Here is a 23,997-nt window from a genome sequence, read left to right on the forward strand (position 1 = left end):
CCCCCCCGCCAAGGAGCCCGTGGTGAGCAGACGCCAGCCATAGCCAATTGGGGGAACGGGATGCTCCAGGGACCGAGGCGCATGGGCAGGCAGGTGGACATGGCTTTGCTTTGGTAGGTGACAGCCAACCTCTTTGATCAGACGTTTGGACCCCCCAATGGCTCAGTGAAGGATGACAGGTAGGGTCTGGCAGCTGAGGGGTGGGGCTCCATGGAGGGTGGCGGGAGAGCTGGGGGGCGGACGGCCCTTCCCAGGAGGTGTACCTCTGGAGAGCCTTGGCTGTGGACCCCAGGGCTGGCGCCTGGGGAATGTGAAGGTGCTCAGCCGGGTGTCCTCTGCCCCCAGGGACCTGCAGACAGAGAGCTTGAAACGTGAGGTGGAGGTGCTCCGAGCCGAGCTGGAGAAGATGAAGCTGGAGGTGAGGGGTGAGGGGCCGGCTGGGGCTGGGCGTCTGAGGCGGGGCTCTGCAGGGCCCCCACCCCACCCCCATCCCTCTGACCAGGCCCAGCGGTACATCGCCCAGCTGAAGGGCCAGGTGAACGCGCTGGAGGCGGAGCTGGAGGAGCAGCGGAAGCAGAAGCAGAAGGCGCTGGTGGACAATGAGCAGCTGCGGGAGGAGCTGGCCCAGCTGAGGGCCGCCCAGCGGGAGGGCGAGCGCAGCCAGGGGCTGCTAGAGGAGGCCGAGAGTGAGCACCCAGTGAGGACGGGTGGGGGGAGGTCTGGGGGTTCCACTGCTTCTGCCCCTCGTCACGGCCTCCCTGACCCCACAGAGAAGGCCAGCGCCACGGAGGTGCGCTACAGCAAGCTGAAGGAGAAGCACAGCGAGCTTGTCAACACGCACGCCGAGCTGCTCAGAAAGGTGCCAGCTGCCTGCGCCCCCAGCGTCCCTCGGCCGGGGCAGGGGCTCTGGAGCAGAGCCGGGGCAGCTGAGCCGAGGAGCCAGCTGCAAGAGGTGAGCCTGCCTTCCTGTGCCCAGAATGCAGACACAGCCAAGCAGCTGACAGTGACCCAGCAGAGCCAGGAAGAGGTGGCGCGGGTGAAGGAGCAGCTGGCCTTCCAGATGGAGCAGGCGAGACGGGAGTCGGAGATGAAGGTGTGTCGGGCACCCCCAGCCCACCTGGTGCCCCAGCCCCCACTGCCCGCTGACACGATGTCCCTTTGCAGCTGGAGGAACAGAGCGACCAGCTGGACAAGCTGACGAGGGAGTTGGAGGCCCGGGCCGGGGAGTTGGGCCGCGCACAGGAGGCCCTGAGCCGCCAGGAGCAGGTGTGGGTGGGGCAGGTTCCCATCCCGCCTGCTCTGTGTGGGAGGCAGGGGGGACGGGCAACCCAGCCTGGGGCTCGGGTTCTCACATGGGGCCCTAGGCGCTCACTGTCCCTGGGGGTTGGGGGGGTGCCCTGGGGGTCCCACGCACACCTGTTGTCCGCAGAGCGGGTCAGAGCTGAGTGCGCAGCTGGCCACACTGAGCGCAGAGAAGGACGCGCTGAGCCATGCTGTGCGGCAGCGGGAAGCAGACCTGCTGGCCGTCCAGGACCTGGTGCGACAGAAGGAGGTGGCCCTGAGCCAGGAGCAGCAGCGAGGCTCGCGGGAGAGGGGCGAGCTGCAGGGGCAGCTGGCGGAGCAGGTAGGTGGGGATGCTCAGTGTCTCTGGGGATGCCTAGCACAGAGCGGCCACGACCTGCCTGCCGGCACTGTCGGCTTCCCCTCCGCAGGCTGTGGAGCTGCCTCCCCGTGTGGCAGGTGCCAGGGCTTTGTCCTGCTGAACGGCTGGATCACACTGCTCCTCCTCTGCTGGAGCACGCTGGCTCTCCCCCTCGTTAGCCAGAGGGGCAGGGCTCCAGCACACCCTCAGCTTCAAGTATTTGAGTCAATTTTCAACTTGGAGACACGGGCTCAAAGGATTGAGAGAGAAATGCAATGGAAAGAGTGGGATTTCCCGTACTTCTGGAAGCCTCTGTGCCCTCGGGATGGAATGGCTTTGAGGACACAGCTGTGAGGAACGGCCAGGGTTTTTTCCCACAGGGGCTGCACCATCTCTGCCTCTAAACGGGCAGTCGGTGACCCTGGGTACAGTCAGCACGTTGCACAAACCAGCATGCCATGTCTCTAGATTCTCCCAGTGCCCCCAAAGCAGCGACTTCCCCTTTCTCCACTCCCTGCTTTCTAGACATTAGTGTTTTTTTATGTGAAACCACCCAGCACGGGTCTCCTTGGCAGCTGCTGGCTTTTCTTGGGGTGGGGTCTAGCCCCCTTTCTGGCCTTTGGGAATAATGCCGCTGTGGACATTCCAGCATGTGCTGTACTGATGTGTGGGTTTTCCTTCTTCCTGGCAGAGGGGAATTGGGTTGGGCTCACCGGACGGACGCAGGGGTCTGGTCCCGTGCTCGGCACCCTGGGTTTGAGAGGGAATCTCCTCTGCTGAGCTGTCCTCTCACCGGCAGGAGTCTCGGGAGCAGGGCCTACAGCAGCAGCTCCTGGACCAGCAGTTTGCGGTTCTCCGGGGCGCCGCAGTTGCGGCCGAGGCCACCCTGCAGGACGCCGTGGGCAAACTGGATGACCCCCTGCACCTGCGCTGCACTAGCTCCCCAGGTAGGGCCAGCATCCCCTGGGCAGGACCCCTCGCTGGCCCCCAGGGTCCTCCCTTACAGCCCACTTGTGTCTGCAGACTACCTGGTGGGCCGGGCGCAAGCTGCCCTGGACAGCGTGAGCGCCCTGGAGAGTGGCCACGCCCACTACCTGACCTCCATGTCCGGTGAGTAGTGGACAGGCAGTGTGGTGCTCTCCTGGCCCCAGCAGAGGTTTCCTGAAGTCTGTGTCCTGGCAGCCTAAGCCACTCCACCCTCAGGGGTGCTCTTGCTAATGCACGTTCTCTGCGTGGAGGCCGGCTGGGCAGCTGCTCCTGCGTCTCACAGCTACACAGCTCTGTCTACTGTATGGCAACAGAGCACGGAGGGGGTCCCAGCAAGAGCTTGCAGTTACAACACAGATGTTTATAATTTGGAGACACAATTTAATCTGTTACACCAGGTAACAGACATCTGGCCAAGTGCCTCACATGCTCCAACTAGTCTCTTTGGGCAAAGGGGCAGGGGGAGGTTTCTGCTGAGCAGCCTCTGATTGTACTTAAAGTGTAAGGGCCTAGTGACCAGCAGGACTGGGCTGTCTGCCAGCTCACTGAACACTATCCCCACCCGACCCCCACCCCTGCCTGTCCTCCCAGATGCCTCAGCCCTGGTGGCAGCCCTGACCCATTTCTCCCACCTGGCCGCGGACGCCATCATCAATGGCAGTGCCACCTCACACCTGGCCCCCACCGACCATGCTGACCGTGAGTATTGTCTCCACACGGGAGGAGGGTGACGGCCACAGCCTTGGGCGCTCATAGCCGGCCCACCCCTCAGGCTTGATGGACACCTGCAGAGAGTGTGGGGCCCAAGGCCTAGAGTTCCTGGGGCAGCTGCAGGACCGGCAAGCGCTGCCTCAGGCCCAGCCCAGCCTGCTCCGGCTGCCCCTGCAGAACCTCCTCCAGCTGGGCCAGGTGAGCGGGTGAGGGAAGGGCCCGGGTGAGGTGGGTGGTGGGCGGCCTGGGTACTGAGCCGCCTGCCCCCAGGAGCTGAGGCCCCAGAGCCTGGACGTGCGTCAGGAAGAACTTGGGGCCATGGTGGACAAGGAGATGGCGGCCACATCGGCTGCCATTGAAGACGCCGTCCGGAGGATTGAGGTGAGGATGCCCAGAGGTGGGAGGCCTGGCCGGGCACAGCACAGCACTGCTGGTGCCCGCTCACAGCACCGCCCTGGCCCTAGGACATGATGAACCAGGCCCGGCATGCAAGCTCAGGGCTGAAGCTGGAGGTCAACGAGAGGTGAGGCCCACTCCCCCAGTGGCTGCTTGGTCTCCAAACCAGAGCACTGGCTGAGCTCCAGGTACCCTCCTTGGGTGAGTGGGGACAGCCCCTCCTCTGCCCTCTCCTCACCTCCTCCTGCTCTTTCCCAGGATCCTCAAGTCTTGCACAGACCTGATGAAGGTGAGTGATAGGATGGGGGCCCGGGCCTGATGGGCTGTCCCAGACGTCTGGCCTCTGGGTGACGCGCATCCTGGTCCCTGTAGGCCATCCGGCTCCTGGTGACGACGTCCACCAGTCTGCAGAGAGAGATTGTGGAGAGCGGCAGGGTGAGTGGTGGTGCCCCTCCAGTTCTGCCACAAAGCCATCCCCAGTCTTGGCGGATCCCTCCGCCATGACCCCCTGTACAGGGGATTTCTACCTGGGGAGCCTGAGCTGGCCGGCCTGTCCTCCCATTGCCACTAGGGGGCAGCCACACAGCAGGAGTTTTACGCCAAGAACTCACGCTGGACCGAGGGCCTCATCTCTGCTTCCAAGGCCGTGGGCTGGGGGGCCACGCAGCTGGTGTGAGTGTGCAGGGAAGGAGGGGCCGGGGGCTGGGGCGTGCAGTAGAGCCCCTGGCCTCTGACCGCCCTGTTGCCCCGCAGGGAGTCGGCCGACAAGGTGGTGCTCCACACGGGCAAGTACGAGCTGCTCATCGCCTGCTCCCACGAGATCGCGGCCAGCACCGCCCAGCTGGTGGCTGCCTCCAAGGTGTGCAGGCCGGGAGGTCCCAGAGGGGGTGGGCAGGGCGAGCAGGCCCCTGAGCAGCCCTTCTCGCTTTCTCCAGGTGAAGGCTGACAAGCACAGCCGCCACTTGGGCCACCTGCAGGAGTGCTCCCGCACAGTCAATGAGATGGCCGCCAACGTGGTGGCCTCCAGCAAGTCGGGCCAGGAGCAAATCGAAGAGCGCGGTGAGTGGCCGGGCCGGGGCTGCCTGTGCTGTCAGGCCCAGCCCCAGTGAGTGACCTGTCCGCCCTCCTCCTGCCCACAGAGACCATGGACTTCTCAGGCCTGTCGCTCATCAAACTGAAGAAGCAGGAGCTGGAGTCCCAGGTGGGCGGTGGGCGGCCGGCGGGCAGAGCGAGGGGCAGCCTGGGTGGCGTGGGGTCCGGCTGTGTGTGCTGACGGGCGGCGCCGTGTGCTGGGCCTGCAGGTGCGCGTGCTGGAGCTGGAGAAGACCCTGGAGGTGGAGCGGGTGCGGCTCGGGGAGCTGCGCAAGCAGCACTACGCCCTGGCGGGCGGCGGGGGGACACCAGGCGAGGAACCGCTCTGCCAGCCCGGCCCTGCCCCGCGCCCCGTGGCCCGCAGAAAACCACCCCTAGCGCAGAAGCCCAGCGTCGCCCCCTGACAGGACGCCCAGGTAACCCCTGGCCAGGCTGGGTGCGTGCTGCCTGGGAGGGCGGGCAGGGGCCAGCCCACTGAGCTTCCTCTGTGCTCCCGACAGCCGGACAGAAAGGACGGCGTCCACCCGGCTGAGCTGAACTAGGCGCCGGCCCGGGACGGCCCCTGCGGGGCCACAGCAGGAGTTTCTGCGGGCAGCGGGCGCCTCTGCAGACAACACACGGGCAGTTCCCGCGCACAGCGTGGCTCTGCTGCTTTGTGAGCTCCCAGTGCCCCTCCACGCAGGGGGAGAGTGCGGGGCATCGGGCGCTGCGGCTGTTCGCTATGCGGGGGTGTGTGAGGGGTTAACGAAGTTTATGGAAAATTCTAGTCTTTTCATTCCATTTTTCCGTGCCATTTTTTGAAACTCACTTGGAATGAAGTTGACGGTGTGAATTCCATCACTGTGCGTGAGAAAGTGACAAACGAGGTAGTGTGTGCGAGGGAAGGGTTCTCCATGTCTGAGGGAGGGTCGTTGTGCAAGGTGATTGTGTACATGAGGAAGAGCAAAGGTGCACTGAAGAATGTGTGCGAGTGTGTGTGTCAGGCAGACTAGAGGAGAGGGAGTCAGAGGCAGCAGGAAGTGGTGGCGGCCAGTGTGTATGTGAGAGACTGCGAGACAGGCTGTGGATTGGAGACACTCGGAGAACATGAGGCAGTGTCTGTGCCAGGTAGCGTGTGAATGGGAGGAGCGAACAGAAGACAGTGCACATGTGAGTGGGTGTGGGGGGCAGAGAGATGAGAAGGCGTGTGTGCAGGCAGGTGTGAGACAGTATGTGAGGACGTGGGGCTGGCGGAGTGGCCGTGTGAAGGGTAGTGTGTAGGTGAGGGAGACTGGAGAGTCTGTGCAGGACGATACAGAGGACGTGAGGGGGCAGTGTCGGAGGGAGAGTACGAATGAAAGGCAGTCTGTGTGGTATGTGTGCAAGGTGATGCACAGGAATGAGAATGTGTGAGGTGAACAGTGTGTGTGACAGACACTTGTGTGTTTACAAGACCCTGTGCACGCAGGAGAGCGTGTGAGGGGTGTGTAATGTGAGGGGCAGAGGAGGATGGGTGTGGCTGTGCAAGCACTGTAAGGCAGACAGTGTCCGTGTGTAAGGTGATGGATATAGATGCTATCTATATGGAGGGTGAGACAAGAGGTGTGTGATCAATTTTGGAATTTGAGATGAGACAGTCTGTGTGAGACTGTACGTGAGTGACATCACAGGCATGTGAGTGACTGCGAGACAAGGCAGATCACGTATGCAACTGGAGGGGTGGATGAGGCAGAGGCAGACTGAGTGGTGGAGTGTCCGTGAGAGAGGGAGGCAGACGTGGCGTGATGGAGGGTATGGAAGCGTGCGAGGCAGAGAGTGTGTCTCAGGAGAACATGAGGCAGTGCGTATGATGGATGATTTATGCGCATTGTAACGTATACTATGAATGACGTGTTGTGTATGTGCACAAGGAGACATGTGTTTGACGGGATATGGGACCATGTGAGTGAAGCAGTGTTGAAGGAGAGGAGGAGGAGATGGTGTGTCTGCGACATAATGCATATGAGTGACACAGTGGGAATGTCAGAATATGGGAGTGAATGTGCAAGCCAGAGACAGTGTAACTGAGAGTGTGACACTGCACAACATACGGTGTGAGGCAGGGACAGTCCAAGTGAGTGGACACACATCTCGTGAGGCTGGGCCTGCAGGGAAGGGACCATGGATGTAAGTGGCGTGGGGTCTCCCTGTTAGAGGGTGGTTAGGCAGCATTTGAGCAAACAGACCCTGTGTAAGGGAGGTTGAGATGCTGTGTCTGCATGACGCACTGGGGTAAAAGTGTGGGAGGCAGATACAGTGTGTCTGAGGAGGAGATGGCATGAACGGATGGAACGGCGTCAGCCCTGGGTGGCCTAGTGGGAATGAGAGTCGGTGTGTGTGTACCGGGAAGATCGGAGATGGGGACTGCACAAGGGAGTGGTCGTGGGGCAGACAGGACTGAACAGTGTCCTTGAGAGCCTTGGCCAGATGATCTTCTGTGTAAGTGACCGGGAACGTAAGAGACAGTGCCCGAGGCGGTGAGAGACTCCGTCTCGGAGAGAGAGCAGGAGAAGCGGTGAGACTGAGCCGTGGATCTACGTGAGACAGGATCTGAAGGAGAGTGGGAGACGAGCATACAGGACGGCCAGAGATTGAAACCTCCAGCTAGCTACTCCACGGGAGGAAGATGGGGCTTCTCTGAAAGCCCACTGGTGCAGTCCTACAGGGTCCCTGAGAGAGTGTCTGTCAGACTGGGTATACGTGCGAGAGACCATGTGAGCTGGTGTGAGAGTGGGGGAGACCGGGAGAGCCAGGGGGCAGATGTGACAGAGACGGCCACACTAACCTGGGGAGCGGTTGGCAGTGGGGTCTCCGCATCAGCCAGCCTGTGGCAACATTCCTTCTCACTCCTGGCGAGAGTGCCTCCGTGGCCCATCTGGCAGAGCTCTTACTGGGCCCTCGGGGAGGCAGAAGCCTCCTCCCTCCTGAGCTGCAGCCTCACCGCAGCTCCTCGGCACAAGGCAGTCCCTTTTGGTGGCACACCAAGCCCTTCACTCCTCCCCTCCAGGCCCTGGCCAGGACTCAGCGGCAGGGCCACAGATAGCTGCTCTATGTAACAGCAAATTTGAGCCACAGAAAAACTGGCTAGTGCCGCTTCTGGTTTTGCCGTAAGCACCCATTGTGGCCTCTCTGGGCCATTTATGGACCAAGGTCGTGAGGCTGCTGCCCATGTAAGTTTACACGACAGTGAGGGCTCCTTCCAGCAGCAGCTTAGGGCTTTGCTCCATCATCCCAGCTCTCCTGCTGAGGTCCCCTTTGCCCACCCTGGGTTCCATGCTCCCCCCTCCCACATGACCAGGCCTCTAGAGAAGGGAGGGGTAGGCCCGAGTGACTATAGTCAGGAATTTCAGGTTATATTTCTCCTGATGGGTCTGAATTTGACCTGGCCACACACAGCATTCCTGCTTCTGAACCCAGACCCCACTTGCCATTCCAACTCGTGGGACCCTACGACATGTGGGAGTAGAACATGCCCCATAGGTTCTCAGTGGCAAGTCGCTTGGCCTTTCTGACATGGAGCTGCTGGGTGGACAGGAACCCCAGCCTTAGGGGTGGCATCAGCCATGGCTGGGAGCTCCTTATGTAAGGCTCCTCATGTAAGGGGACTTCAAAAAGCCGGTGGAAAATTGCGTTCTCTTTCCATTCCACTTTATATCCCCACCCCTCACACTTCTTAGACAACTGAACAGGCAAGATGACAGCGAGATCCAGCCTAGGTTTCTACCTGAGAAAGGAATCTGTGCTCCGCCCTGTGCGCAAGAAGCTGCAGGCACAGCCAACTGGTTGGCGAGGCTCACACGATGAGGGTGTGGGCCAAAGTGGAGTTCCCACTGAGGGTGGGGGGCAGTTGGGTTTTGGAGGCCAAGTCAGGGCCATTTAAGCCAGGTTAAGAGGTTGACTGGAAGGGTAAGCTAAGCACAAGGAAAATATGTAAAACATAAACAAGGAGAAAGGAATACAAATAACAGACCAAGCCACAAAACAAACTGGCAAAATTAGAGAAATCAAGGATAAAGGAGGTCTGTGGCACCCCACTAATTGGTCCTTACAGTGACAATGAACAGAGTAAACCATCCAATCAAAAGGCAGGGAGAATGCATTCAGCAGCATGATCTAACGAGGACAGACTCAGGTGGAAAAGGGAACGGGTGGGGAGCAAACATTCCTGCAGTGGTAACTCTCAGAACTATAGTGTTGATTTTAATATAAAGCCAAAGAGCTAGAACAATTATAAATGTTTATGCACCTGAAATCAGAGCTCAAAAAATACATAAAGCAAACACTGATAAACTGAAGAGAGAACTCACTCACTGCCATCGCACTGAAAGCCACCCTCTATGGGGCCTCCGAGACGAAATCTTTACAGGAGCACACAGGCCTCATCTTGTATCCACAGAACAGCTGGTGGGTTTGAACTGCCCTTGCAGGCAGCGATTCAGTGCTTATCCCTCAGAGCCACCAGGCTCCCTGACTCCAATCATAGGCGATGGCTTCAGCACACCATCCATAGTGGATAGAAGTTCTGTAAGGGTCACTGGGGACAGAAAGCTCCTGAATGACCCTGAACTTGACAGAACAGCAGCACCCATACTGACTTCCCCAAGGCTCCGCCATGGGCCATCTCACAGAACAAGCCTCAATACATGGAAAAAGACAAGTCATACAGGGTATTCTTTCCAACCACAATGGATTACAAATATAAATTACGAAACTAGAAAATACATAAATGCCTGGAAATCAAGACACTATTATAACTGAACTGATGGGAGGGGTCGTCCAACTACAGGGTAGAAGGCCAACACACACAGTCCCTGTGCCCCAGTGTTGACCAAAGTGGGCAACAGTGCGCCCTGGGAATCCCTCTGGCATGGTTCAAGGGCGGGGTGTAGCTGCCAAAGCAGATACCTACACTTTAGAGTGGACGAGAGGTTATAGGACAAAAGCTGTTAACTGCCAGGGCAAGTGCTAATTTTAATTTTTTCATGAAAGGGGATAGAAGACCAAATAAATTTGGGAACTTGGGCCCTCTACTAACAAGGAGAGCCCCAAAAGGGAACTACAGCAATGCCATTGACAGCCCCTCCCATGAGTAAATCAACCCAGGGGCATAATAAAAGACTGATGCCAGGAAAACTACAGACCACAATAGCAGGAAACCTGTGGAAGACATAACATTTATGCTAGTACTGCCCACACACCATAAGCAAGACACTGAAAAACCCAAACCCAGTGCATCAAGTTGATTCTGACTCTGTATAGGGTTTCACCTCCCAGGGAGCAGCTGGTGGCCTTGACCGGCTGACCTGCAGGTAGTAGTGCAATGCTTGCCCGGCAGTACCACCAGGACGCCTCTGGAGAAAAGGCAATTCCTGCAGAAGCCCAATGACATGCTTTAATGCTGTGTAATAGAAAAGGTCATCGGTGTCATCGAAGGAAAGACCCTGAATTTGTTCCAACCACAATGGATTACAAATATAAATCAGAAAATATATACAAATGCCTAGAAATAAAAACACTATTAAACAAGGAAGCCGACTTACCATGCCCACACAAGGAAACCAAGAAAGTTTGGTGCCATGTTGGCACCAAGCCGGAGGAAGATGTCCCTGCACAGAGGACTGTAGGACTGCCAACAACTCAAGATAGGTCCCCTAATGAGCGTACAGCAACAGAGGACAATAATGAGGGGACACAGCGGGGAGATATGTGGCCTGAATCCCCTGCAGCTGGACAATCCAAGAAGGGAGCAATCGGATCAGCAATTGGAGCAAAGCCTCTAAAGAGCCCCAAAATAGCCTTCAGGCTAGGAGGGGCAGCCCCGGACTCCCCCACGACCAGAGGGGAGAGACCCACAAAGGTCAGCGGACAGACCTAGAACTAGATGGGGTTTTTTGCTATTTTTTTCAACCTTTTGTTTTCTTGTTTGGACTAGGACATTGCTGGTTTGCCTACTTATATAAGACAGACAAGGGAAGCAAGCTCGGGGAGAAAGCAACAGGGTCAACGGCCCCAGAGGGTCTTGTGGGGAGAAGGGGGCAGGGGGAAGGGTGTGGTGAGCAAACAATGCCACAGACAGGGAAACAAGTAGGGAATTAAAACCAACATCTAAGATGTAGAGATCCTGTGGGTATTAGAGCAACACCAATCTAGCTGACAGCAAGTACTAAGAGGTGGAAGAAGGGGAACGTGATGGTGGGGCAGGAGGAGGCAAAAGGAAACAGTAAAGTTCTAGTAAGTAAAGCTATAGATAGGTTTTAACAGAGGTGTGTACTTATGTAAATACAGTAATCCATAAAAACAGAGGTATTGGCCTATGTACATATAAGGCAAGACACAGGCTGCGCACAGGCCTTGGGCCTCCAATCATACCCTCTCTCAATACAAGAACACTTTGTTCTAACAAAATGGCATTTTGTGATGCTCACCCCACCCCACACACACACACACACACAAACATGATCGCTGAAGACAAAATGTGTGCATAAGCAAATGTGAAGACGATGGTGCCCGGCTATTAAAAGATAGTGTCTGGAGTCTCAAAGGCATGAAGTTAAACAAGCACCATCCAACAGTGAAGCAACAAGTCCACATGAAGAAGCACACCAGCTGGTGCAATCAGAGGTATCAGTACTGGGTAACAGGCATTAGAAGATTCATAACAACAAACAAAAACACGGCGAGAATGGGAGAAGGGGGTTGGAACAGAGACACAAAGACCATCTGCAGACAATGGAACATCCTCCCACAGAGGGGACTCAGGGAAGGGATGAGTCAATCAGTGCAGTACAGCACTGATGGATCACACAATATGCCTTTGATCACTTGAGGCCTCCTCACCCCCACTGTCATGACCCCAGTGCTGCTTCCCACTCTGGACTGGACAGAGCATGTACATAGATAGGTATAGGCAAGCTCAGGACACACAGAACCCAGAAACAGAAATGGGAATAGTGATACCAAAAGGAGAAGGGGGAGAGAGGTGGGGAGGAAAGGGTACTGATAGCAATGAATGGCACGTAACCACACACACCCCTCCAGGGAGAACAGAAACCAGAGGGGAAGGGAGACAGCAGTCCGTGTGAGATATGAAAACAATAATCAAAAATCTATCAAGAGACCACAAAGCAGGGTTGGGGGAAGGAGCTGATCCTAAGTGCTCAATAGAGAGTAAATGTCAGTGTCTGGGGTCTTAAAGGCTTGAAGATAAACAAGCGGCCATCTAGCTCAGAAGTAACAAAGCCCACATGGAAGCAGCACACCAGCTAGGATCAGGCATCATCAGAACAAAAAATCATCATTGTGAATGAGGGGAAGTGCGGGGTGGCGACCCAAAGCCCATCTGTAGGCAACTGTACATGCTCTTACGGAAGGGTCGCGGGGGAGAGAAGCTAGTCGGTGCAGTGTAGCAATGATGAAACAAACAACTTTAGTTCCTAAATGCTCCTACCCCCCACCCCCCCCACACACACACAATCATGATCCCAATTTTACCTTACAAATGTGGCAAGACCAGAGAATGTACACTGGTACAGATAGGACCTGGAGACGGAATCCAGGGCAGATGATCCCCTTCAGGATCAGTGGTGAGAGTGGAGATACTGGGAGGGTGGGGTGGAAAGGGGGAACCAATTACAGGGATCTACATATAACCTCCTCCCTGGGGGATGGACAACAGAAAAGTGGGTAAAGGGAGATGTCGGACAGTGCAAGATATGACAAGATACAAATTATCAAGGGTTCATGAGGGAGGGGGGACCAGGGAGGAAGGAAGGGGAAAAAATGAGCTGATACCAGGAGCTTAAGTGGAGAGCAAATGTTTTGAGAATGATGAGGTCAATGAATGTACAAATGTGCTTTACACAATTGATGTATGTATGGATTGTGATAAGAGTTGTATGAGCCCCCAATAAAATGATTTTTTTTAAAAGGTAAATGTCTAGAACGATGAAAATGAAAAGAACGATGGCAATATATGTACTAATAAGTTGGATACAATCGATGTACAGATTGTAACGAATTATAAGAGCCCCAAATAAAATGATCTTTAAAAAAAATTTTCCAAGAGGACAAAAAATAAAAACAAGGAAGACACAAGAAAAACGAGTTGGATGAAAATGGAGAAGATAAAAAGCATTATTGAACAAAACAGGCCTCACAATTTACCATCTCAGAATTTACCATCCAGCCTCATACCACACACTAATAACTACAATTCAAAACGGGTCACGTACTTAAATACCTAAAATCATAGGAAAAATACTCGTGCCCCCAATTCATGGCATAAGTACACTAGCGAACAAAATATTGTACAAACAGAAGATACGGTCAATAAGTAGCGCCTGCTAAGTTAAATACTTATGCTCATCCAGGCAGAGACCTGGTATCACAGTGGGTTACTAGACATTAACAAAGGTTGGCAGTTCAAACCACCAGCTGCTCCACAGGAGAAGATGCTGCTGCCTGGGTCCCTGAAGATTTGGTCTCCAAAAGCTAAGAAGTCAGAACATTGAAAAGGAAAGCGATGATCTCTTCAACAAATGGTGCCGGCAAAGTTGGATTTCCCCTGTACACTGAGACAGGGCCCATGCCTCACCTTATGTACAAAAACAAGCTTGAGGATGGGTCAAAGGTCTGAATGTCAGTCCCAGAGCTATAAAGATCATCAGTGAGGAATCGGGGACAACCGTAAGGGCCCGTGGCAGGGCCTGTGCACTCTATCATATAGGATGGCGGGAACAGCCTTGGTAGGCGAAAGTATGGATGACGGGCCTGCTAAAAGTAAGGAGAACCAACAGACTTGGGGGAGGGGATTTATAACAGATAAGGAACTAATCTAAAATCTGCATCAAAGTGACACCTCAAAGCAAAACAAAAGCCCAATTAAAAGGCACGAACAACAGAGTTCACCAAAGATGACATCCGACATAAGGTGCTCGTGATCGCCAGCCATTCGAGACGTCAATCAGAATCACGGGACGGACAGCAGAAACGTCGGTGAAATGAGACAGTAGTTGGTGTAAGACATGGGGGGGGAAAGTTATAAATTATCAACGGGGCATGAGGAAGGGAGGGGGGGAAAATGAGCTGATGCCGGGGTTCAAGTAGAAGATGCTTTGCAAAAGATGATGACAACATGTAAAGATGTGTTTTAAAGAAAGGTTGGGAAAAAAAGTTTGATAAAATGGATATATGAATGAAGTGTGATAAGAGCTGTAAGAGCCCCAATAAAATTTAAATTAAAACAAACGAAACGGTGGTGATACCACCTCACATCAGCATTGACAGCAAAGTTCACAGAACCCAAAATGACAATGACACTTGCGAGAGTCCTCAGAGAACGGAAGCCTGAACACACTGCCGCTGGGACTGCAAATACGGACGTACGGGGAAAGTCACTGTTAGCGAGCTGAGGCTGATTCATAGCAATTCCCGTTCACAGTGACCATGTAGGACCCAGGAGAACTGCACCTTTGCGTTTCCGAGACTGTAACTCAACAGGAGTAGAAAGCTTGGCTTTCTCCCCAGGAGCAGCTGGTGGTTTCAAACTACTGACCTTGCAGTTAGTTAGCAGTCCAAAGCATGACCAGTATGGTGCCACCACAAACAAGTCATTCACTGCTGTCAAGTCGCCCGACTCATGGTGACCCTACAAGGCCGGGATAGAACTGCCTTTGTGGGCATCGGAGACTACAAGAGTAGAAAGCCTTGATTTTTCTCCCTCAGAGTGTCTGGTGGTTTTGAACTGCTGACCTCACTGATAGCAGCCTGACGCGTATTCACTAAGACACCGGGGACCCTTCCCTCACACAACTAGGAATAGGAACTTCATAAGCTCCAGCAGTTCCTCTACTTGGTATATATCCTAAAGAAGTAAGAACATGAGCAGACATATGCATACATGTTCAGTACAGCATTGCTCACAAAACAAAACGGAAACCTGGATCCCCGTCAGAATGGATAAATACACACAATAGAATACTGTGCGTCACTGACAACTGCTGAAATCACCGAGCATCTCGTGCCGTGGACAAACCGGAGATCATTATGCCAAGTGAAGCTAACCAGTCACAAAAGGACCAACAACGTCCTGGACCACCACGAGCAGGATAAAAACCAAGCCAAGGACTTGCACACCAACGGGAACAGATGTCCAAGGGGAGGAGGAAAAGAAGCAAGACACTGACTACAGCAGTGGTTCTCAACCTGTGGGTCTCGACCCCTTTGGTGGTTGAAAGGCCGTTCACAGGGGTCACCTCATTCATCACATTAGCAAAGTTACAATGATGAAGTAGCAATGAAAATAATTTTATTGGCTGGGGAGTCACCACCACATGAGGAACCATGACAGGGTTGAGGCAGTAGGAAGGTTGAGAACCGCTGGACTAGAGGGATGAAAGGAGGAAGAAGAGAAATCCAGGTGGTGGTGTGGGAGTCGTGGAACAGTGGTTTAAATTGCTGAATGCAATTTATGGTCTGAAATGTAAACCTCCCCAACAATGACAGAACCATGAAGCAAGGCATGACAAGGATGGACCTGGAGAAATCCGTTCATCATGGAAGGGCAAATATTACGAGACCACTGCTATAAGGGGAGGTTTGAAAAAACAAGACAAAGACATCAAATAGAACAGACTTTGGAGACTACCCAGGTGGGGAGGTCAAAGGAAGGACAATAAAGCAATCAGCTAGCCTGAGGATGGGTGTTACCTTGGGTGAAATGGAAGATTTCCACAAGGGAAAGAAGTGAAATCAAGGAGTGGGTGGGAGGTCAACTATTGGGGGCAGGGGTGGGTGGGGTGGAGTTGATTAAGCCATTGAATGGGAAGTTGGTGATCTGAAATGTCAACTTCCATGTCATTTATACCTCAAAATTTGAAACAAAACAAAACACTAAGGAGAGGTTCTACTCAATCCTACAGAACTGCCCACATCAATTCAATGACCTAGCCAACTACACAAGCGGGCAGAAAATCACCTTCAGTAGCATCAGCTGGCAGACAGGTGTGGCTGATGAAGGTTTGGAAAAACAGTTCTTTCAAGCTTACAATGGCCACGTAGAACCCAGACCATACTCATGGTTACGGGGCTTACTAAGGGAGTTAACAGGTTACAAATGGTCAGGATGGGAGGACAGGCAGGACAGCCTCTCTGGTCTGCAGCCACACAGCCCCTTGGCCTCTGCCCTACTCCTGCTATGTCACAAAGCTCTCTCAGGACTACTAATAAATGCACAAAGGGCACACCACTCCGCAGTGAGCCTCAACCGACTCTGGGTCAGCACACTGTGCCTGGAAGCAGCCCCTCCTGGCCACAGGCACTTGGCTTACCTTGCTCTGTGGGCGGGAAAGTCTGCTCAGGCACTCCCTGGGCCCTGGAAAGTGGTCTCCTGGAGTTGCGAGGCTCAGGACAAAGGGACCTGCAGGGCTCAAATTATGCGCTCCACGCTGGGCCCGCCTCTCACTGGCAGTGAGCGGCCCTCCTCCTGCTCCTGATGGCTGATTTTATACTCACCAGGATGGCCACCAGTTAACTCTTAACAATCACTCACAGCTAACTCAAAATTATCAGCATCTACTCCCCACCTGGTCTTACCCTGACTGCCAGGAAAAAGGCATTCTGCGGGAGTCACCAGACTGGCCAAAGGAGCCACATTCAATGGGAGCTTGTCAAATTGTAAAATGAGAGCCTACGGACAGGTGGGCAGGGAAAGAAAGGCGGGGGTGATTGGCAATGAATCTCTAAAATGTGTAGCAAGCCTCAACATCTAAACACAAAGGCAATCCAGTTTACAAATGGGCAGAGGACACACACAAACACACTTCATTAGATACTCAGGTGGTCAGCAAACAAGTGAAACAAATGAAAACTCAAAACTCCCCGCCATGGAGTTAGTCTCACAGATGCAAATGCAAGTCAATGCGACACAGGACGAGTTCTCATCTCACAGCATTAACAACTCAAAAACCTCTCAGGAAAACAAACGCGGGGAGGGTGCGGAGAAGCTAGAATGCTCATACTCTGGAACAACCAGTGTGAAACGTGGTATGGTGCTTCTTGAAAAAGGAAAATATAGCTTACCACATGATGTAGCAAAATCCCACTGTTGGGTGTACAGCCTAGAAAAGAGCCATGCCGTGAACAGATATGTGCACACGCATGTTCACTGGAGCACCATTCACAATAGCAACAATAGAGACACCTCAATGCGCACAAGTGGAAGAATGGGTAAGCAAACAATGGTGCTGTGTTAGACAGGGTTCTCTAGAGAAACAAAACCAGGACACTAATAATTTTGTATATATTTATATAGATAACATAAGAAATAAACAGTTAACTAATCTATAAAGCAGTACAAATGGCTCAGTGCAACTCACTTCCGTGAGACAGCTAGTACACTGGCAGTCCTTCAAGTCTTGAGGGCCGCAGGGTAGCCCTCTGTGGAGCAATTCAGGCTATCTGGCCACAGGCTGCAAACAGCAAGCAGGTCACCAACAGCCAGATGACAGGGTCCGACAGTCCCCAGCTCAAGAGATGTAAATTCCAATGGTGTGGCGAAGCAGGTCTTGAAGGAATCTCAAGTTATAGCGACACAGTACACGGGTACGCGTTCCACAGATAGTGTAGCTTGCAAATGGAGGCACAGAACAAACAAGGCAGCCACACACTCGTCCGATGAGACAGGCGAGGCTCGCTGAGCTATTTCTCTCTCTGCCCTTCAACCAATCTCACGTGTTCATTGGCCATGTTGGCACAACAAACCTACCTACCACAGGTGTACACACACAATGGAATACTCTGCAGCATTAAAGAAGATATACATCTGCAAAACACCTCAGCACGGATGAACCTGGAAGACTTTATGCTGAACACTGAAGGACAAGCATTTTATGAGACCACTATATAAAAAGTCAAAAGGTTTTCACATTAAAATATTCTGATGATGCCCCAAGTGGGAGGTTGGGAGGGTAAATTACGAACTAGAGGGTAGAGATGTTAACCTGGGTCAAGGAGAAGGCAGTACAAAGCAAAAGGTGAGAAAACAACAACAAAGGTGAAGAGGGCACTGGAGAAATGTGAGGGAACAGAAGAGAACACGAAGACCCGAACCTGCAACCCTCCCGAGTTGGTGCCGGAGGAGAATGGGACCATGCCTACAAACGTGGGTTTGACACGGGGGGCGCTTTATCTGTGTATTCATTTATGTTGCACATCTGCCCTTAGAGACTGCCTCGCCCACCGGCCTGGTGGTCCACAGCATCGCCCTGCATCCAGGGACTCACTTCACAGCCGATGAGCTGTGGACATGGGCGCACGTGCAGGGAACCCACCAGTCCCTTGCTCCCACTGTCCTGCAGCAGCTGGCTTGATAGGATGGAATCGTCTAAAAGTACATTTCTAAATAAGGGTTTGCGGTGGGGCTTGGGATAGAGGCGCTGATATCAAGGAGTTCAAGAAGAAAATGTTTTGAAATGGATTGTGGTAGCAATCATACGATCCTGCTTGATGTGATTGAACTACAGAATAGTATCTGCAAGAGTCCCCAATAACTGATAAAATATATATATATATAAACTAAAACAGATAATTCTGGCACCAGCTAGGTGTGACAATACCGCATAGCCCTGAGGCATGTTCTCCAGGAGGCTGTGTATGCTCTCAACGTGTCCAATACATGGTGCTGTGTCGCCCACAGCCAGGGTTCACGAGTCCAAGAACCAAACAGCGCAAGTGAGAGTGACATTACTCCTATCAGCACCTGTTCCCCGCACCCAACCTGGCTTGGCAGGGCTTACTTTGCACCTTGATGCACCTGTCAGGAGGTCCCTAAATAAAAACATTAATGCTGTAAGGCAGATGAGGTAGAAAGGCCAAGGCTTTGACTGAAATATCAGCCAGCCAACGAGAAACCTATAGGGGGAGCAGAGTCACCATGAGTTGGGGGCCAACTTGATGGTAACAATCACACTGACCTCTGCTACCAGCCTTTCCTGCCCCGAAAAGGGTTTGCACATGCTCCTACCCTGTCCTCGGTGTTGTGGTCACAGACATAGACATCATCCGGTGCCCTGACATTACACCCCACACAGACCCTGCCAGCTCTGCCTTCAAAACAGACCCCATTCTGCTGGGGCCACTGACAAGTGTTGGAAATACAGTGAACCCTCGCCACTTTGCGCTTCGACTTCCGCGGCTTCACTCTATCGCGGTTTTTGTGTAACAGTGCATGCTCTGTCATTACTGCCACTGATTGGCTCATACTGTACACGCTTGATGCCATAAATAATATAATAAATAAGAAATGATAATTGTAACATCCAAAATGTTTTACGTTATTTTCCCTTTTTCGTTTAATAAATTGGGTAATACGAGTGTAATGGTGACTAAAGGGTGTTTTTTCATGTCCTCTATGCTCTAACTACGAAAATATTTGATTAACAAATAAGGAATCCTACTTCGCGGAATTTCATTTATCACGGTAGGGTCTAGAACCGATTAACCGCGATAAACGAGGGTTCACTGTACATGGTGACGACCGCACAATTTAGTGACTACAAGGGGCTTCCAAAAGCCTGAAGAACCCCCTTGTTTTTCAGTCCTTTCCCCCATGTACTTTTGGCAGCCGCCTCGTATAATTACCATCACTGGGTGACATACATAAAAAATGGTTAAAACTGCAACTTTCACATTATATGTGCATTTTACAATAAATAATTTAAAAACCACTTGCACACACAGGAATCAAAGCTGTTGGGATTCTACCATTTATTTAAAAGAACCACCGAACATCACAAGTGGCTTCCACTGGTTGGCCAGCACATGGTGGTGGCTCCACTGTCCTCCATACGCTTGGGACCTGCTGTCTTCTGCCATTCCCAATGTCCCCAGACAAGTCTCCGGTACTGCTGCTGGTGCCGGGCAGAGACTGAGATGTGCCCTGCAGCCACCTCCAGTGCTTTTCCTGGACTTGGCTGTGGAGGGGAGGCCAGCCTGGGGTCCTTCACAAAGCCAACTACCTTGTGTGTGTTTTGGCACCGGTTCCACTGCTAGGCTGGCATCTGGGCAAGCAGAGGTATCCAAGGAGTGAGTGGCACTGATGAGGGTAGAGGCTGGGTTGGCTGAGCCCACCCGATTGGCATGGCAGTGACTCATCCAACAGAGGTTTGTTTGAAGAAGAGACACATGAAAACAGCAGAGCTCAAGTTCCAGGGGCAGACAGAGGGCCCCGCCCCCTGCCCAAGTCTGTCACTCTGGACAGTGCCAACCAGACGGAGTTCACTCAGAGGCTGCCTGCTGGGTGGCAGGAGAAGGTAGGCAGAGATCCCACCACTAAGTATCCAGGTGTGGGACCCCCTGAGGAGGAAGTCTGTAGTCTGGGCATCCTCCCATCCAAGAAGCTTCTCAGAGGCCTCCCCTGCCCGCCCCCAGACCACTATCCAGGGCCAGGAATGCTGGCTAAGAGGCCAAGGCTGGTTCAAGGGGGCAAGGCAGGCCTCCAAAACCGCCCAAGAAGCACAGACCAGCGCACCTTCCCTGAAAGCACCCCCCCACAAGGCACCTGGCAGAGGGGCCACTGCTCCCAGGCCCAAGCGGCGCTAAGGCACAGCACAGCCCACCCCCTGCCCCCTCTGGCTGCACCTGTCTGTGCAGAGCAAGATCTGCACGGTTTATAAAGTTTCCCTGAATGGTGTGAATGTCAAAAAAAGTTGGTTTGTCCAACAATACAAAAGAGGACAGTGACCCACGCAGTAAAAATATTTGGGGAGTGTGTGTGGCTAGGAGCAAACAGGGCACCCATCTGTCCTGAGTCCAGCTCGATCGCTTCTTGCCAGCTCTGGCTCAGCATGAACTGCCAGGGCCCTGAGGCCTCAGAAAGTGACTGGATTGGGGGTAAAGGTAGGAGTAGCTGAGGGGCCCCTGCCATGCCAGAGACACTCCCAGGATAGCCCTCCAGGAAGCAACCAGGAAAGGAGCCGAAGGAAGGGCAGCGCCCGCCCGCCCACCCCCAGCTGCACAGGCACCAGTCTACTGGAGAGGGCACGGGGGAGCCAGGCTCCGTCACAGCGGTGTCTAGACGGCTCTGCACCCGGACCCACCCAACTGACGCCAGGCCGCATAGCCGTGAACAGAACCACTGCCCACAGACCCACCACTCCACACCAGATGTGCAGCCGGGCCTCGGGTGGGCTGGCGCTCACTGCAGGATGAAACCCGGCCGGGGTGGGGGTCGCTGTGGGAGGGCTGGGGGGTAGGGCGACACGTACTGCGGTGAGAAGCCCTGCTGGGTGGGGAGGCCCACCCGGGGAGGCAGCGGGGGGCACTGCAACCCAGGATATGGAAGGGCCTGTCCTGAGCCCGCGGCTGCTGTGAACGGGGTGGCCAAACGTCCTGCCAGCACTGGTGGCGGTGGAGGGGGCAGGCGGCGGGCAGCCACGGCAGGCGGTCCACTGGTGTCGAGCATGGGGCAGGACAGGGGGGTGGCAGGCGCAGGCAGCCGGGGGGGTGGCAGAGGGGCGGAGGCTGGCGGGAGTCTCTGCCCCTTTAGCACCAGCTCCTGGAACTTCTCGATCTTCACTCTGCGCATGTGCGCCAGTTTCCGTCGGCTCTGATAGACATCAATGAAGGAGTCCAGGGGCACCTCTCCATCCAGAAACTTCTCTGCCATGTTCTGAAAGACAGCAAGGTCAGGCAGGCAGGGACAGGCGGGTGGGGAGATGGGGGCAGGTTCATCATCTGGAGGCTCAGCCACATCAGATGGCATTGTGCCCACCCTGGGGACTCAAAGCTCAGGTACTGGCCTTACCTCTGTGTCTTCCTCAATCTTGGCCCCTTCGGCTTGAAGAAGTGCCAGGAGGGTCTCTAAGGAAGCGCTGTTGGACTGTCGGTCTGCAAGAGGCAGGCAGCGTCAGGGGAGGGGACACCTGGACACAGCCTCCCCACCAGAGTTCTAGCCGGCTGGTCACCAGCAGGCTACCCAGAGAACCACAGGGCAAGGCATCCCAGAAGTGTCCTGACAATGCCCCGTGGCACTCTGTGTGTTCTGCCCTGACTCTCCTGTTCCTGGAAGGCCCACCGGGGAAAGTTACCTAGTCTGGTCTTCTTTATCTGATAGGCGTCAAAGAGCAGCTGCAGCTCCTGGTATTTCTGGGACAGGCTGGCTCTCAGTGAGTCCAGCTGGGGCTGGTACAGCAGGTTCCCTTCGGCCAGGCTCCGGTTGCTGGTGAGTGTCATCTCCTTGCTGAGCTGCAGGTTCTGCGTCTGTGAGGGCACACATGGTGATAGCCAACAATGGGTCAGTTCCTCGCCAGTGCAGAGGTCCCTGCTCCCCTTCCTCAGAGCCCAGCCACGCACGGGGCCGGAATCCCAGGACTCCCAGCTAGCACCAGGTGCAAGGCAGCCGCTCCCGGGGCAACTCTGGCCCAAAAGGTCCTGGTTCCCGCAGATCCCTCTTCCTGGGGAGTGGACTCTCCACTGCTGCCACGGTCCTCCCAAAAGCAAACAGCAAGGGGATTCAAGGCTGGACAGGCTGAGGAACTTACTCTGAGGAAGTCACAGAACCACTCAGATTGGGGGGGCGCCGGAGGGGGGAGGGACGACGGACCCCAGGTGTCACGATGCCAGGCTTAGAGATTGTGATCGGTTTTTTGGGGGCCGACATGGCTCCCTTAGGACCATGTGGGCCGAGTTTAGCCTGTCAGGTTGTTGTTTGGTTATATTGGAGGCTGGCCTCTTTCTCTCTCTCCCTGGTGACTGGACCAGCACGCTGCCCCAGTTAGCTGCTCTGCCTCAACCGTGTGCTGTGCTCCATCTGGCCAAGGCACCATGTCGCTGTGCTGCTCCACACTGAGACGCCACCCCACCCTGCCGTGTCTGCTGCCTGGGGGCCAACACCACACCTCCAACCCACCGCTCTGAATGGCTGCATCGTGAGACCAGCTTGGCCACGTTGCCGTCCTGCCCTCCACTGCACCCTGACCCTCTCTTCAGCTTCCCACTGTCAGCTTATTTGCCCTTGAGCCAGTGGCCAGATAATGTAGAACGACCTTCAGTCTGTTCATTGTCCCACGAAAGTGAGCTGGGCCAAGCTCTCTGTACTGCCGTGTGCACTAACTTGCTCTTGTATTCCTCTTCACTATATAAACCTCCCCTTTTCCGTGTAATCATAGGTGTCCTGGTTGTGTTTCTCTACAGAGCCTTGGCTAACGAGAAAGCCCACAGGCTCTGGGATTGACTCTGCTCAGACAGCCTCCTCCTCTCTTCTTCCCATGCTACGAGTTGGCTGGCTTCTGGCTAGTGGTCTGACACAAACCTGAGCCCAACCCCCCCCCCCCCCCCCCCCGCGGGGCATGGATGCCAATTCAGTGACCCCACAGAGCAGAGCAGAGCTGCCCCAGAGAGTTTCCAAGACTGTCAATTTCACAGACACAGACTATGGCCCCAAGGCACCGCAGGTGGGCTCGAACTGCTGGCTTTTAGGTTGGTAGCCGAGTCCTTTATCCAGGGTGCTATCAGGGTCCCAGCTGACACAAACCACTCCCAGGGAGTTCATTCTGATGCCAAGGGACCCTGCACAGGGTTTCAGAGCCTGTCCTCATGACAGCAGCAGACAGCCTCCTCTTTCTCCCCAGGAACCAGGGGTGGTGGGTCTGAGCTGCTGCCCTTGGGGTCTGATGGGTTTCTGATGGGTCATCCTGAAGATGGTGCCCACTCCCCTGACCTCAGTAAGTGCTGGGGGCTAGGGGCAGGTGAAGGGCAGAGGTTACAGAAAACCACAGGTGTATCCCCGCCCTGCTGAATCTCCATTATACAGCCTAGATGTGGGGTTTCCACTGCTCCTCGCCTGGTCTTCATGGAAGCTTCAGTAACTCCAGCCCAGTCCACTCTGCTCTCCTCCCACCTCTGCCCAGTTAGGTGCAACTTCCTTGCACTGCATGGAACGGACTCCTGACACTCACACTAGTCCATTCTCAGGTGACCTGCTGGAGCAGGAAAACAAGGAGCAGGCCCTGGGCTCTGCTCATGAAAACCCAGCCTCTCTCCTGGGTTCTAGGACCCCTGAGGCTCAGCTCAAAGAACCAAGGTCAGGATGAAGTGGACACTCGCAGAGCTGGGAGCTAAGTGTCCTGTCTGCTCTTCCTGTGGCTTGGGGGGGG

General features: G+C 54.4%; 2 protein-coding genes across 2 annotated transcripts in view; one reads left to right on the plus strand and one right to left on the minus strand.

Moving 5' to 3' along the window:
* HIP1R (huntingtin interacting protein 1 related) overlaps positions 1–5,578 on the plus strand; it is a 30,808-nt gene extending 25,230 nt beyond the window's left edge. The window contains 21 exon segments of the mRNA XM_045296722.1: positions 116–179; positions 346–418; positions 503–686; positions 771–859; positions 977–1,093; positions 1,165–1,266; positions 1,430–1,624; positions 2,442–2,589; positions 2,666–2,752; positions 3,221–3,328; positions 3,402–3,538; positions 3,611–3,721; positions 3,805–3,863; positions 3,995–4,025; positions 4,109–4,171; positions 4,308–4,408; positions 4,490–4,595; positions 4,672–4,795; positions 4,876–4,937; positions 5,038–5,244; positions 5,329–5,578. Coding sequence (XP_045152657.1) covers positions 116–179; positions 346–418; positions 503–686; positions 771–859; positions 977–1,093; positions 1,165–1,266; positions 1,430–1,624; positions 2,442–2,589; positions 2,666–2,752; positions 3,221–3,328; positions 3,402–3,538; positions 3,611–3,721; positions 3,805–3,863; positions 3,995–4,025; positions 4,109–4,171; positions 4,308–4,408; positions 4,490–4,595; positions 4,672–4,795; positions 4,876–4,937; positions 5,038–5,244; positions 5,329–5,370 — 2,210 coding nt within the window. The 3' untranslated portion in view covers positions 5,371–5,578.
* Positions 5,579–20,852: 15,274 nt separating this feature from the next.
* The window catches only part of VPS37B (VPS37B subunit of ESCRT-I), a 28,289-nt gene continuing 25,144 nt past the window's right edge, over positions 20,853–23,997 (minus strand). Inside the window, exons 2-4 of the mRNA XM_004709727.2 lie at positions 21,931–22,102; positions 21,648–21,730; positions 20,853–21,512 (exon numbers count right to left, since the gene is read on the minus strand). Coding sequence (XP_004709784.1) covers positions 21,039–21,512; positions 21,648–21,730; positions 21,931–22,102 — 729 coding nt within the window. The 3' untranslated portion in view covers positions 20,853–21,038. The remainder of the gene's footprint in view (positions 21,513–21,647; positions 21,731–21,930; positions 22,103–23,997) is intronic.

This window comes from Echinops telfairi, unplaced genomic scaffold (genome assembly GCF_000313985.2).
Source record: "Echinops telfairi isolate 266 unplaced genomic scaffold, ASM31398v2 ScPeMD7_7412;HRSCAF=8450, whole genome shotgun sequence".
NCBI lineage: Eukaryota > Metazoa > Chordata > Mammalia > Afrosoricida > Tenrecidae > Echinops > Echinops telfairi.